The sequence below is a fragment of the Propithecus coquereli genome, unplaced genomic scaffold, assembly GCF_000956105.1.
Source record: "Propithecus coquereli isolate 6110/MARCELLA unplaced genomic scaffold, Pcoq_1.0 Scaffold156, whole genome shotgun sequence".
NCBI lineage: Eukaryota > Metazoa > Chordata > Mammalia > Primates > Indriidae > Propithecus > Propithecus coquereli.
The window spans coordinates 5766299-5781898 of NW_012140080.1; the positions used below are offsets into that span (position 1 = coordinate 5766299).

Here is a 15600-nt window from a genome sequence, read left to right on the forward strand (position 1 = left end):
AACATATATATATATACACATTGGTGTGTTTCCTTGCAATGATTTCCTATCCATTGGGATTTAAAAAAATGTATCTGTAAGCATAGTATAGGAATCATTTGCATTCTGCTTTTTTCAAGAAGCATATTATAGCCATGTTATTGTGCACTCTTCACAAATAACATTTTGATTGTTGCATGAATGTCATACTTACTTAGTTACTTCCTGATATTAGGACATGCACAATATATTCCATTTTTAATATTAGAAATAATGCTATTACTGCCTTTCTGTATTTACAATCATTTCCTTAGGATAGATTCTTAGAAATTGAATTACTGAATCTTAAAGGGTAATAACATTTTGAAATTCTTGATACACATGACCAAATTATTTTCTTAGATAATTTTAACAATATATGTCATCTGGCAATTTCCTGCCTATGTTTGATATGCTTGTGTGTGTGTGTGTGTGTGTGTGTGTGTGGTGTGTGTGTGTGTGTGTGTGTGTGTGTGTGTGTGGCTTCTTTAACTTGTCCATTCTGGGAGAGCATGGATCTTGATCAGACCTGTTGTTGCACAGTAGAAAGACCTTAGGCCTTCAGTTCAAGGACCTGGCCTTTTGTCCTGGCTTTACAACTAACTGGCTGTGATAATCTGGGCAAGTCACTAGGAGACGGGCTAGACTAGACACATGCATTTACTTGCAAACCTTTGTTAAGTGCTCTTTGTGGTTCTTGCTACCAAAGAGATTAGAAAATGTGAATCGAGGGTTCTTCTTAAGTTATTACACCCTACCCTGGGACAAATATGTGGAGGCCAAATCACATGAAGTTTAAGAGTGTGAACTCTGGAAGCAGCTGGTTCTGGGTTCAAATCCTTGTTATTAGCATTGCAAGCTTGAGTAGTGAGAGCTCTCTTAGATTCAGTTTCCTCATATTTGAAATGGGAGTAATAATACATAGGACTATTGTACAGATTAAATGGGAATATGATTAATGTGCCTGGCATATTCATGGGCTTAGTAATTGTTAGGGTTTTTTTCTATTTTATTGCTTATATGATTCTAATATGACTCATGCTTTACGTGGTAGGGACCCTGTGTGCAGAGGCATTGGAAACTTGGGGGCAGGGGGAGGAGACACAGACTGTATCTTAGGTGCTGTCCAGCTGCTACTGGCTGCTGTGGCCACTTCACAGAGGCCGAATGGACCCCTCACCCAAAATTTTGGTTTGGTGTCGAGACTGAGGATGCCATACATGCACCAAACAGATGTGCAGAGTTTTATTATTCATATAATGAGATTTTCTTGATGGGAGCAAGACAGACCCCTAATCAAGTCCAAAAATTGCTTGAGAGGCCCTGGGGGTACAATGGCATAGGGTTCTTTGATGGTTAGGAGGTGGAGGTGGGTGAGAGCTCTCACACCAGCAGGGGCTTGCATGGTTTGAACTTCTCACCAGCACCAAGGGAGGGAGCGCCCTGGCCTTCTTGTTGATGTGCAAGCTTCAGGCAAGTCAAACGCCAGAAATTGAGTCAGACTCTTTATTACATGGGCTATGGTTTTATGATGGGCAAGGGACATCCCACTGGCTTTTTTTCTTTCTTAAAAGGAAAAACAAGCAGGCTCTCTGGATCCACCAAACCCCACCCTTTCCACTGCCCCCTTTGCTCTCCAGCACTCCCCAGCACTGGCTCTACAGCGCCCTCCTCCCATTCTTAAAGCACCTGCAGTCAGGTTACCCCACTGCTCCTGGGAACTGCTCTTGCCAAAGTGAACACTACTCATGTTGCCAACCCTGTGGTCCCTGCTCAGTCCCCATCGCACGTGACCTATCAGCAGCATTGGCCACAGTGGATCGTTTTTTCCACTTGGCTTCTAGGATATCAGACTTTCCTGCTGTTTCTCCTTGGCTGGGTCCTTCTCAATTTCCTGACCTCTTAAAGGTTGGAGTGTCCCAGAGCCTAGTCCTGGGGTCTCTGCTGTTGTCTATCTCCACTCACTCTCTTCCTCTGAAATTCATCTACCAGTGATAGCACCCAAAAGTAGATCTCCAGCACCTATCTCTCCCTGGGACTCCAGGTTTATGTGTCCAGCTGTTACTTGATGTTAACATGCATTACAGAATGGAGGGCCCAACCTTCTGCCTCACTCTTGCTCCTCCTGGTGTCATCTTCATCTCATTTCATGGAAATTTTGGCTACCTGGTTAGCCAGGCCCAAAACTGTGCCGTTATCCTGGAATTCTATTTTTCTTGTGCACTTCACATCCAACCTGTGAGCTAATCCTACAGGCTCTACCTTGCAATGATACCAAGATTCTGACCACCCCATCTACCTCTTCCGCCCACTGGCTGGCCCAAGCCACTGTCTCCTCTTTCCTTGATTTCTGAAGTAGCTTTTAACTGCTCTCCCTGCTTGCAATCTTGTCCTCCTATGGTCCTCAGCACAGAAGGCAGAGCAATGCTTTTGTAAAGTAACTCAGATCATACCACAGCTCTGTGCAGAACCCTGTGGTGGCTGCTCACATCGTTGGGAGTAAAAAGGGGAAGTCCCATTCTCTCCTGGACATCCTAGGTCCCTCACCTCCCCTCCTAGCACAACACTCCAGCACTCTTGGTCTTTGCTATTTCTTAAACATGCCACGCCTGTTCCTATCTTGTGGCCTTTGCATTTGCTGTCCCCTCTGTCTGGAATGCTCTTCCTCCAGATACCAGCCTGGCTCACCTGTCACCCTCTGCCAGTGTTTGCCCAAATGTCACCTTCTCAGTGAGACCTTTCCTGGCCACCCTAATTTAAATGGGAACCTCCCTCTTCATCACTCCCTATTTTGTCTTCTTGCTTTGTTCTTCATAGCACGTGCCACTTCCTAAAATAATGTATAATGTGCTTATTAGTTTTGTTTATTGTCTGTTCTCCAAGAAGGCAGAGATTTTTGTCAGTTGTTCACAGCTCTATCCCACTGGCCTAATACAGTGCCTGATTAAATAATAGATGCTCAATAAATATTTGCTCAGAGAAGGAAGGAGGGGAGGGAGGAAGAAAAGGAAGGAGCTATATTTGCAACATATCCGAGAATGATTTTATTGCATTAAAATAAACCTAAGGTTCAATTGGAAATGGTCATTTCAGAGTGAACTATCTTATTCTGGAATATTCATGCTTGCACACTAGCATGACAGTAGTTTCTCTTCCCACAGCAGGCAGTGGCTGTATGAGTTGTCTGCATCATCACACATACTCTGACATTCCAGCTGGGAAGGGACAATAGGGCCATGTACTTGGTATAAGGCTGGTCTTCCCAATCCCAACATATTATACAAATATGAGATCCAATTGTAGAGTGTGAAAAATCTCAGTCACCACTCACACAGGAAACCAGAAATAACCTTAGAGTCTATTTGGAATGTGCAAGTGTCCATGTTTTAGCACTACTGAGTTCCTAAATATCCCCAGAAACTACATTGGGCATTGGGCATTGTCAGCTGCTCAGCTGTGAATGGCATCAAGGCCTATTTTGTTTGGGTGATTATTCACTGTAAGAAGCACAGTAGGGGACTGGAGATATTATACTTTCATTTGCGAAATTTTGAAAAACTGTTTAATAGTTTTCTCTCTCATTGACAACATGGGATAGTTCACATACAGAACACAACTAGTTAATTTGATTTTTTCTGTAGATAAAGGTACACCTTACTCAACTGCTGACCAAAGAACCTGGTGGAAAAGAAGCCGGAGGCTCTGTTAGGTACACTCTCTAGTGGTCTGCAAATTGCCATCGTGTAGTGTCACAAGAAAATGCAATTTGGCAAATGTGTGGCCTCTGGCAGAGATTTCTCAGGCTCAACGAGTGAGCAACAATGGCAGGGAGGGAGGATGAGTTAGAGAGATACACTCGGGGCCCACTATGCAGTTGGGTGCCGTGAGCCGGAAACTGAGTGTCTTGACCTTTGTAATAAAACCCGTATGTCAATCATTTGGGGCACGTATTTTTTTGGCCAGAGGTGGGGAGTCATGTGACAGCAAAGAAAATACAAAGAAAAGTAGTTGAATATGGAATATGAGCAGAGAGTAACCTGGGGCGAGAAGGAAAATGACAGCTGAGAACTTTGTAATAGCTGCTTCCCCTTAAATTTTACATTATTATTTGGGTTCTCGTTTCACAGAGCTTGACTTGACAAATGTTCCATTCTCTCAAAAAATAACCCTACCATGCTTTCTTACGTTTGGCATTTAAGAAATTTGCGTAAGATTTTCAAAATTCTTGTTTAAACAAATGGATTAATACACTCAGACGTAAGACATGTTGTTATTTATTCTCTCAAAAACTGCACACAAGAACAAAACAACAAAAAAGCAAACAACATGTTCAAATGTGTGAGCTGCTTAATGAAACCCAGTCTTCCTCTGCGATGTGGAGTACCTCCTGTTTGTACATCTAAATAGTCCATGAAAAACGTCAGTAATTAGCCAAAATCTTTGCCATCAGTCCCAGTAAAACAGCTGGAGAAATTATATGGGAAAGACAGCAATTCCGGCATTGCACAATCCACCAACCCAAGAAGCATCAGGTTCTTTATTCGTTTCTAAACAAGATACTTCGGTCCATTTTAGAGCCCACACAGGCCCTTCAGTTTGGGGTGCATTGTCAGCGTTTTGAATGAAGTGAATTGCAGTCTAGGAGAGGCAGTGAGACCGTTCCTTCGGCGCTTTTGTATCTCTCTCCCATTGAGAGTGGCCATCTGTCCCTGGAGAACAGTTGGAGCAGCAGCTGGGCGTGTTGCGCCATCAGAGACAAAGGCCTCTCTGCCTCGGACCAGAACACAGCAGGCTGGGAGGTCAGCAGCAGTTTTCGGAGTGAGCCAGGTCAGCCTTGACACCTGATGCTTAAATGGACTCGAATGAAACCCGCATTATACAGCTTTAATTAGCCCATTGGCAGGAAGGATGGCAGAGTCCCAACCTGGTCTTTCTCATTTCTTTAACAGTCACGGGAATAAGTTTGCAGTTTAATCATACATCTTTGTTGTCTTCCTCCTCTTTCAGGATTGAAAACCACAAGCAAAGAATATAGCGACCACAGGGCAGTTCTTAGGAAGAGCAAGGAAGATTTGTTTGGCGGTACGAGAGAGTGTTCAAAGTACATAGGATCAAGCAGGCTGGGTTTAGGAGGGTCGATAAAAGAAAACCACCCCTTTGATTATCATTCAGCAGTCAGGGCTTATTTCACTTAGCGTTTCTAGTTTTTTTCACTGCCAACAGGAATAGAGAACCAGATGTGCAGAACCACAGCAAAACCCAGAGTGGACATCGCTCTGCCTCTTCATCCACCAGCACCCTCAAAACCCATGTAGAAGCCCTTCATATACACGTAGATATAAGATATGTGTATCTATGTATATAAAAGACACTGAAATAGCGGGTAGTAAGCAGATATTCAGTATACCACTATCCAGCCATTAAAAGTATTTAAGTGCGATCTACAACGAGTGAAAACAAAGGAAAATAACAGATTTCCCACCACCATCCTGGGCTGAATGAATAACTGCAGCATTTTGCTAAGTGTCCCTGGATCTGGGCAGGATTTAACATTTTGTAGCTTTGGGGAAATAACGTGCAGCCCAGGGACATGACCCAACCCCAGAACTCCAGACATGTGTGCAGAGAGTGAACACATTGTCTAAGGGAAAAAGAAAAACATACTAACTCTTCTTATAATTTGATGGAAGGTAGGGAAGATAGAAGGACTGCTTAAAAGCAGGCATGTTCATTTTTCATGCAACAAAACTTTCCTAAGTGCCAAGCTAGTGTTGGCATCATGCTAGTCACCAGGGAGAGTTAATAGAACTATGAATAATTTCAAAAGTTTTTTTTAAGTTTTAAAAGTTTGTAAACTTCCTCTAGGAACAGAGAAGAGGAATAAGTCTTTGTGTCAATGGGCTGTGAATAGCCAACACCACTGAGCACACTGGGGTGCCAGGGATTTCCACGGAAAGAACATCAGGAGACCTAATTCTAAGTCTATTAGCAGCTCGGTTTCTTCATCTGTAAGATGAGAATAATGACACTCACTCTACCTTCCTCATAAAGGAAAGATTCAAATATGTAACATACTCCACAAATATATGATGTTACTTTTGACATTATTCTAGTCCCAAACCTGGTCTTGTTCCTTAAGGCCTGCGACTGACCCTGGTGCAGTGTCCCCCTGCTTCCAGCACTCTCTCTTGTGATACCAGAAACATGACAGTTTGATCCAAAGGAAACTCCAAAGGGTACAGCCCCTGGATTTTATACCGGAGGCTAACAAGAGTAAATTTACTAGGTAGTGACAACGATAAGCCTCTATTGTGATCACCTGACCCCAAGATACCTGGCAGCTATGGCCATTCATTCATTCATTGAGCAAATTTAGTAAGCACCTACTTTGCACTAGGCTCCATGTATGGCACTGGGGCTTTAATTGTGATGAAAGGCACACACAATATCTGATCTCATAGAGCTAGCAGGCTAGGGGGAGGGGTGCTAGGTCATAATTTAAAAATCATACTAATAGGTGTATGGTTACACATTCTCAAGGTGACAGCAGGAAAGTGGGAAGAGGTGAGACTGGAAAGGTGGCAGGCACCAGTCCCCACCGGCCCCTGTAAGCCATGGTACGGATATTTGCCTTTGCCTTAAGAGTCTATGGAGGTTTTAAGTAGCATGATGGGAGGTGGGGTGGGGTGAGCAGAAGCAGAAACATGATCACATTTTGTATTTGAAAAGATATTGATTCCTTTGGGAAGGGGGAAATTTGTTCAATAGCATCGACCACATTTATACTTTCTTCGTTTCTAACAATCCCCCTGAATTGAAACACTTGAGATTAGTGCAGTGACTCTCAGTTCTGGGAGCACATTAGAATCCCCTGGAGGGATTTTTAGAGTCTGGGCCTTATCCCCAGAAATTTGAATTTAATTAGTCAGAGGTAGACCTTGAGCATGGTTTGTGGTTTGTGTGGGTGTGGGGGGGGGGTTGCTCCCCATGTGATTCTAATTATCAGGCAGGGCAGTGGGGAGGATAAAACGGGTCCTCAAAGCATGGTCCCAGGACCAACAATGTCAGTATCACCTGGGAAGCTGTTAGAAATGCAGATTCTTGGGCTTGATCTCATATTGATTGAACCAGAAACTCTGGAATGAGCCTGGCAGTTGGTGTTCCAACAAGCCCTCCTGGGGTTCTGATGCCTGCCAGGGGTGGGGACCACTGGCTGTAGGGGTCACAGGCAGGAGAACCTGGAGTCTGCATCTGCCTCTGAATCTAGCGGCAGAACAGCTCTGTGATGAGGGGCAGTCATCGAACCTCTCTGGCACTCAGACTCTTCACCTAAAAAAAAGAGGAGGTGGGATTCGATGAGCTCAAAGGTTGAGAATTTATCCATGCACAGTAAATCTAATGAAGGTTTTATAATGTACTTTAAAAATCATTTTGATATAATGAGATGAGCACATAACCATTGTGGGGAACTCAAAAAACAGAGGAAAGAATATAGAGGAAAATAAATGTCAATTAAAATTTCTACATCCAGATATAACTGCTGCTTATCTTCAGCAGTTTGGTGCACTGGAGATATTTTGGTGTGTTTTCTTCTTCTTTTTTTTACTTTGTTTTTCTTTTTATTATTTTAAAAATTTTTTTAATTTCAAAATATTATGGGGGTACAAATGTTTTTGGTTATGTGATTCGATTTTGTTACACTTGAGTCAGAGTTATAAGTATCCCCATCACCTATATAGTTCTTTGTACCCATTAGGTAGGTTTTTGCCCATCCCCTCCTCCCCCCTCCCCTCCTGTTTGGTTTCCACTGAGTTTTACTTCCCTCTGTGCACACCTGTGCTCATTGGTTGGTTCCAATTTAATAGCAAGTACATGTGGTGTTTTTCCATTCTTTAGATACTTCACTCAGGATAATGGTCTCCAGTTCCATCCAAATTGTTGTAAAAGGCCTTAATCCATCCTCCTTCATGGCTTAGTAGTATTACATAGTATATATTTACCACATTTTGTTAATCTACTCATGCATTGATGGGCACTTGGGTTGATTCCACACCTTTTCAATTGTGAATTGTGCTGAGATAAACATTCAAGTGCAGATATCTTTTTGATAAAATGACTTCTTTTCCTTTGGGTAAATACCCCATAGTGAGATTGTTAGATCAAATGGCAGGTCTACTTTTAGTTCTTTGAGGAATCACCATACTGTTTTCCATAGAGGTTGTATTAATTTGCAGTCCCACCAACAGTGTATAAGTGTTCCTTTCTGCATCCATGCCAGCATCTATTGTTTTGGGACTTTTTCGTCAAAGCCATTCTAACTGGGGTAAGGTCATATCTCATTGTGGTTTTAATTTGTATTTCCCTGATTAGTGACATTGAGCATATATTGGCCATTAGTCTATCTTCTTTTCAAAAGCTGCTGTTCATGTCTTTTGTCTAATTTTTAATTGGGATTGTTTGTTTTTTCCCTGCTGATTTGCTTGAGTTCTTTGTAGATTCTGGTTATTAGCTCTTTATCAGATGTATAGTTAGCAAATATGTACCGTAATTTATTTAACTTTTCCCCTACCTTGACTATTTAGGCTTTTTTCTCATTTCTTGATATTATCATTTTGTTGGATATCCCTCTATGTCTCTCAATATATCTATCTAAATCTTTGTCTGAAGACCTTCTTGAGAGACTCCTACAAACAGAACCATTGGATCAATGCCCATGAACTTTTTCCAGGCTTTTGACACACCACCGACTTTTTTCCCAGACACAAGCCAATTCACACACCAGCAGGACACTAGAGAACCCTCTTCACAACACTCTCCTCATCATTAGTAATATCGATTTTCATTTCATGCACTGCCATGAAGCTGCAGCAGCAGGGAAGCGTCTGTAGCAGAGGTGTAGCTCAGCAGTAAATACCTAAGGGAGATTCAGACTCAAGAAACAGACATTTAAAGGGCTCATCAGCAGCACAAACACTGGGGTTTGGAATAGTGGGAGAGACTGTCCAGGGACTGACAACGACATTTTCCACGAGCCCTCTCAAAAGACAGCACTGGAATTTATCTGATGTCTATGGAAGAATTGTAGACTGATGGCAAATCACCTTCTCTAGAAATTGGTACTAATGAGGCAGACTGCTGTGGTAACTGGAGGCTGAGAGGTAGTCCTGCCTGAAGCCAGATGGAGAAGGAGGCCTTGATTGGATGAACTTTTGAGATTTCCTCTAGGCTTAGGATGTGAAGTTTTTAAAATCAGTGCAGGTGAGCTTCTCCTACCACCCCTTTTTCCCGGGCCCTGTACACGTACACTGGCTCCCACAGGGCTGTGTCTTCTCAGGTTTTCCTGCCCCTTGACCCATCCTTGCCTCTTGCCTTCTTCCGACAACCTTTCATTGCTTTCTCGTTATACCTGATTCCTGGTGTCCGGCATCCTAATCACAGAGAGAAAGAAGAGGCCTCAGAAAATAGAATCCCCGCCCTTATTTATAAAAAAAGAAAAAGGGAAGTGGTGAGCTTATTTCACCATTTATTTATAGTCCCACCTCCTTCCAAAAGTATCTTAAGTAGCGCCTGCTTTCACAGAGGGCCCAGGGAGAACAAAAGTCTCCTCTTTAAAAACTAGTCCAGGAAACGTACAGCCCTGCTAGTTGTTAACAGGCTAATAATGGGGAAGAGAGCGCTTTTGGCATTCAACCACTGAATATTTTTTAATGGGAATATTATTGGGATGGGAGGAAGTTTAGAGGGTGGTAAAAAGCATAGATTTAGTGTATACCCAAAAGAATTGAAAACAAGTGTTCAAACAAAACTTGTACAAGAATGTTTTAGTAGCCCTATCCACAGTAGCCAAAAGGTGAAAACAGTCTAAATATCCATCACCTGCTAAATGGATAAAAGACATGTGTTATATCCATGCAATGGATTATTGTTCAGCAGGGAAAAGAAATGAAGTACTGATACCTGCTGCAACATACATGAGCCTTGAGAAATTATGCTAAGTGAAATAAGCCAGACACAAAAAGCCATATGTTGTATGATTCCCTTTATATGAAATACCCAGAAAAGGTAAATTCACAGAGACAGAAAGCAGATTGGTGATTGCCAGGGGCTGAGGGGAGAAGAGAATAGGGAGTGAGTGCTGGTGGGTACAGAGTTTTATTTTGGGGTGATGAAACTAGATAGATAATGGTGATGGTCACAGAACATTGTGAATACACTGAATGCTGGAAGATTATACATTTTAAGATGGTTAAAATTTTAGCTTTTATGTTATGTATATTTTACCACAATAAGAAAATAAAAAAACTTGTTGTTGTGGGGTGGGGAGAGTATAGACCTAGTTAGTCGTGCCTGTATTCTACCACTGAAACCCTCAGTTCCCATGTCCTCATCTGTAAAACGGGGGTCGTTGTAACAGTACCCACCTGAAAACGTTTTAAATCTTATATGAGCCAAAATATGCAAAGTGCTAAGTATAATACTCGGTATGCAGTAAGCATGCTATAAATATTTGTGTTATCCATTTAACTCAGATATTCTCAACGGGGGGCAATTTTGCCTTCCGAGGCATAGCTGGCAATGTCTGCAAACAGTTGTGATTATCATAATTGGGAGTTCTACTGGCATCTGGTGAATAGAGGCAAAGAATGTCCTACACCGCACAGGGCAACCCCCACAACAAAGGATTCTCCAGCTCTAAATGTCAGTAGTTCCAGTGAGAATCCCTGGTGTAAACAGAGTATGTAGGGAAATGTGCTTCATCTAATGAATGTATAGATAAAAATAGGTCAGATAGAAATTTTTGTTAGAAGAAGATGGTCAGCAAAAGTATTAAGTGTCCACTGTGTATAGAGAACACTGTATTAGACAGTGTGGAGGATATAAAAGAAACCAAGGAGCCGTCCTTGGGGAGCTTAGATAAAGAAGAGCTCTATGTGATGGGGTTATTTAAGAGGGAAGTTTTTACCAAGAGATTTTTGTAATCATTTTTCCTTTAATAGGAGGGTGAGCTGAGGTCATCTACATTACGCACAATAATGCTCGCTCAAAGGCTAACACTTACAGTCCCCTGTGAAGAAGCATCTTAAGGGAACAGTGTGTGGTTCCTTCGCATGTCTGAATGTGTCTCGTGTTTGGGTTGATTCTATTGAATAAATATCTGACAAAGAAATCACTGTCACAAATAGAAATAAAAATTACTTGTTATAAGTAAAGGCACAGACACAAGAGAAAATATTAAATCTCCTTGGATTCAACCACTCACAGACCAAAAGGAGAAGGAGACCCCTTTCGCACACATTCCATTTAAAGAGTTATTTTTATCAGATTCTAAAACGGTATATTCATATAATTCATCTAGGCCAGATCAAAGAATTTGTTCTTACTCAAAATGGCTTGCCATCAGAAGGTCTCTCTTGATTAGCTAGCAGTGAAGGTTTGGCAAAGGACCCTCTTTCCTCCTCTTCATCCTTTTACCTTTAGGATAATGCCTGAAAAGATTGGAAGCTTTTCAAAGATATGTCAAGCCTTCCCTTAACCCCATCAGTGGTAGTCATTATCAGGATTAGATGATGGGAAGGGGGGCTAAGGAGTCTGGTGGAGCCCATCAAGACAGCAGACACCTGGAGTAAACCTGGTCATTGGAAGCCGAGGCAGGGGATGGGCGATCACAGGATGGGGCAGGAGACCCCACGCCATGTAGGCACCTTTGCACACCTTCCTGCACAACTCTGGCTCCCTACATGTACGGGTGCTTCCTAGCAACTTATATTTAGTTCCTACTGTGGCAAGGAATCTTATTACACCCTCCTGTAGGGGGAAACAAAGGCAACTTAAACATAGAGCACATCACAATGAGTTCTCAGTGTGACTGGGGAATAAGTATTGTTCTAAATCACTCTCATACAAGAGAGAAAGTGAGAAATGCAATCAGAAAATGGAGATAAAATGCTATGAGATTTCAGAGGAGAGAATTTGCCTCCAATGGTGAGTTTGGAGAAGTCTTTTTGAAAAGGGTGGCATTTGAGTTAGAATGGGAACGTTGGTGAAAATGTAGACATGTTGAAATAATGCTGGACTATTCTAAAAAATAGAGCAAGCTACCTGGGTGAGAAATTGAGCATGTCAGAGGAAAGATTTTGTAGGATTTATGGAGGGGAGCGTAGGGAAATAAAATGAACTGGATACACGTTGGGACCAGCCTGTGAAGTACCCATGATGCCAGGACACAGCTAAGCCCTGGAGAAGCATTGGCATTTCCTGAGCAGATGGGGAGTGGTGACCGGCTTAGGAAGATTGTTGTGCAGCTGGGGGTAAGGTGGCCTGGAAAGATAACAAAAGCCTGAGTTATTGGGGGGCAGGAATGGTAAGGAGAGGGCAGACTCAACCGATATTTCAGATAAAGCACCTGGCAGGACCGGATGGCAGGATGTGGCAGTACATCAGTGTACTGAGGCGGCAGGGTGTACAGTTCAGGGCATGGGCACAGATGCCATGCGTTCTGATCCTGGCTCTGCCACTTAAACCAGTTGCATGTCCTTGGACAAATCACTTTACCTCTCGGTGCCTCAGTCTCTTCATCCGAAAAAAATGGGAATAAAAATCTTGCTCATACCCACTTGCTGAAGATTAAATAAGTGCATTTAACACATTCTGAACATCATCTGGCACCACGGAAGTTATTGTACTCAATAGCACAATATAAAAATTGGCAGTTATTTTTGAAGGTAGGAAGAGGATAGAATGGGAGGATGGACTTTTGAACCAAGTTGAAGTGATGGTGATTGCCAGGGATAAAGAATTACGCGAGGGAAGGATTGATCTCTGGTTACTCTCCACAAGGCTGCTTAGAGGCGCTGGAGCATGGGGCCCTGTCTCAGTAGAGGACAGGATGAAATTCACAGACCATCCATTTACATAAAGATCCAGCCATCTAGTTCTTGCTTTCGAGTTCCTAACGCAGTGATTTTATTGTCTGGCATTAGCTACATTAAATTTCACCAGTGGATCAGGAGTACTCCCAAGATATCAAGATTTCCTTACTTCTATTAATGGGAAGACCTGGGACCATGAGACCATCAAAGAGATGATGCTTTTAAGAGCAAGGAGGGCATTTTTATAGGCATGGCCACTACAGAATGAACATCGAGATGTTTTATTTGAAAGAAAAGCAACTGGGATGTTTTGGTTTTAGGTAAGGAATGTTGTCTTGTCTGTGTGAGTTTGTGCAGGAAGGGGAGAAGAGAGACCGGAGGGGTCTCCTGAAACAAGACATCCTGCCTCTTATTTGGCAACTTTGAATGTAGAACTCAGAGCTGAAAGCTTTGCTCTTTGATACTCCATTTGGTGATCAGACTGTTTTAATTTAATGCATGCATAAGAATAAAAATTAAGCTTTCAAGTGCTGAGGCAGATTTAAAACAAGAGACATAGGCTTTACCCCTATAAGATTAAATGATCATCAGGGTTTAAAGGTTTAATCTGCTGGAGTTCAGCCCAGGATGAGGTTTCGAGCCCCAGAATAATTGGATGCAGCCTCAGACTTTGAACATCAGAGCTACTTGTGGGGTGTGTGTGCGCATGTGAGCGTGAAACGTGCTGATGAGGAGGAGAGGTTTCTCCTTTGCAATGTGCTGTGGCAGGAGAAATAAAGCCGCCTGCCCCTGCCTCCCTGAATCCTCAGTGGCTGACCGCTTCTGGGGGTTGCTGTGCACATGAATGTGTGCTATTGTTCCAGGCACACGTTGGCCTTAGGAAACAGCACAAAACAGGCCCGTCCTTATTCAGGAGCGGAGCCCCCTCCACCCCTCCATCACTCAAGCCGGGCCTTCCAGGTCACATGCCGGAGGCCTCGGCAGACAGGACGCAGCTGCCTCAAATCTGCTGCCTAACATTAGCTGCGGTTCGAGAAACCTGACGGCACGGAGCTCCCCAGGCTCTGCAGGGGAAACTAGAAAGCTCTGGGATCCAGGCACGATGTTCTCCCAGGAACTGCGGCTGGAAAATGAGAAAAAGTGTGCTGTGGTTCGGAAGTCTAAGCAGGGCAGGAAACGCCAAGAGCTGCTGGCCGTAGCCCTGGGGGTGAAGGTGGGAGTCAAAGGTGGCTTTCTCTGGGCCCCTCTCAAACTCTTTGCCTGTTCACAGATCTCCTCCCTGGTTCGAAGGGCAGCCCTCACACACAACGACAACCACTTCAACTATGAGAAGACACACAACTTTAAGGTAAGCGAGCCTCCTCATTCTTCCTTCTGTTATAAAAGGGCAGGTGGAGAGGTATAGTTTACGGTTTCCATCTGGTCTCTCTCTGACTGTAAAGTCAGCAGACAGCAAATTCCTTTGCTTTCTCCATTTAACTACAAGCTTAACACCATTGATTTCGTCAAATCAGACTGGAGACCTTAGCAAGCAGTTTGCTTGGTGCTCGTACCTAGAAACACCTATCTGTATGTTGACTTAGTTTGGGGGAATTGGGCCCATTTCCTCTTCATATTCCCATGTCTGGGGGAAAGAAAAACCCAGCATGCCCCATCTGTGGTATTGAGAGATGTTCTGGTGAAAGTCGAGCAGTACTTTTCCACTCAGAGTAGTCGTAAAAAGTATTGCTGTCTCCAAGCAAGTGAAAACAGTTGCCTGTTTCACATTTTGTCTTTTGTCTTTTGTTTTCAGTGATGCTAACTCCTTTCCTTTATGTGTAGACAGCTGTGAAAGCAAATGATGACAGGAGATGCCATCCCATAGTTTTTGTTTGTGCTCCGGGTGCTGGGAGCACCCTTGGTCACAGCCTTTATCCTGCTCACCAGACCAAACAAAAAGATCTGGAAACCTGGTGGGTGTTTAAGTGGATTTTCCCATGGGTATTTATGAACTGGAAAGACCGCTGTCTTTATTTCAGAGGAGTATTTGTAGAAAGGCCCTGCCATCCGAAAATTATGGCCTGTTTCCTTTGCCCTCATGTGTTTTCCAAGAAGCGCTGAGAAGTGATTCTGATGCCAAATTGCCTAACTTGAGACGCCATTGAGGGGAGGAGAGACAGGGTAGAGTTAGAGGTTTTGCCCTGGCAAATGGGCTGACAATTTGAAAGTTGCAGAGTGGAGATAAAGGATCCAGGAAGAAAAGAATAGGCAGGAGAGACAAAATGTGCGTTGTCTTCTCTTTTAAAACTCTTGTTTCCTTCAGGGCCTGTAGGCCAAGTGACTATTGGAACTAGATAACCCTTTGTCAGAGGTGACAAAAGAAACCAATTTATTTGGTTACTTTCCAAACCTTCGTAAGGACGAATGCACATCTATTAAATATATATTTGTGTTAGTTCGGTCTGTTTCCCTGCATCTGTTTTTAGAAAGCAAGTGGCTCAGGCATTTGCATGCTATAATTGAACGGAGGAATGGAATTATACGGCTCTATATATTTAGCATTAGGGTGAAGAATTGCATTATATTGGTTCTCTTCTACGCCAAAACTTTTGATGTTTCTCCCATCACTGAATAGTGACAGGTCTGATTTGGAGCATAAAAAAGTCTTCATTTTTTTTAAACCCTGTTTTCTACTTTTATCTTCGTTAATTTTTTTTTTTTTTTTTTTTTTTTT

The 15600-nt window shown here is 42.8% G+C and overlaps 1 protein-coding gene across 1 annotated transcript in view; it reads left to right on the forward strand.

The window, feature by feature from the left end:
• Nucleotides 1-15600, forward strand: part of CHN2 (chimerin 2) — a 353485-nt gene that overhangs the window by 298181 nt on the left and 39704 nt on the right. Inside the window, exon 7 of the mRNA XM_012640732.1 lies at nucleotides 14158-14235. Within this exon, the coding sequence (XP_012496186.1) occupies nucleotides 14158-14235 (78 nt within the window). The remainder of the gene's footprint in view (nucleotides 1-14157; nucleotides 14236-15600) is intronic.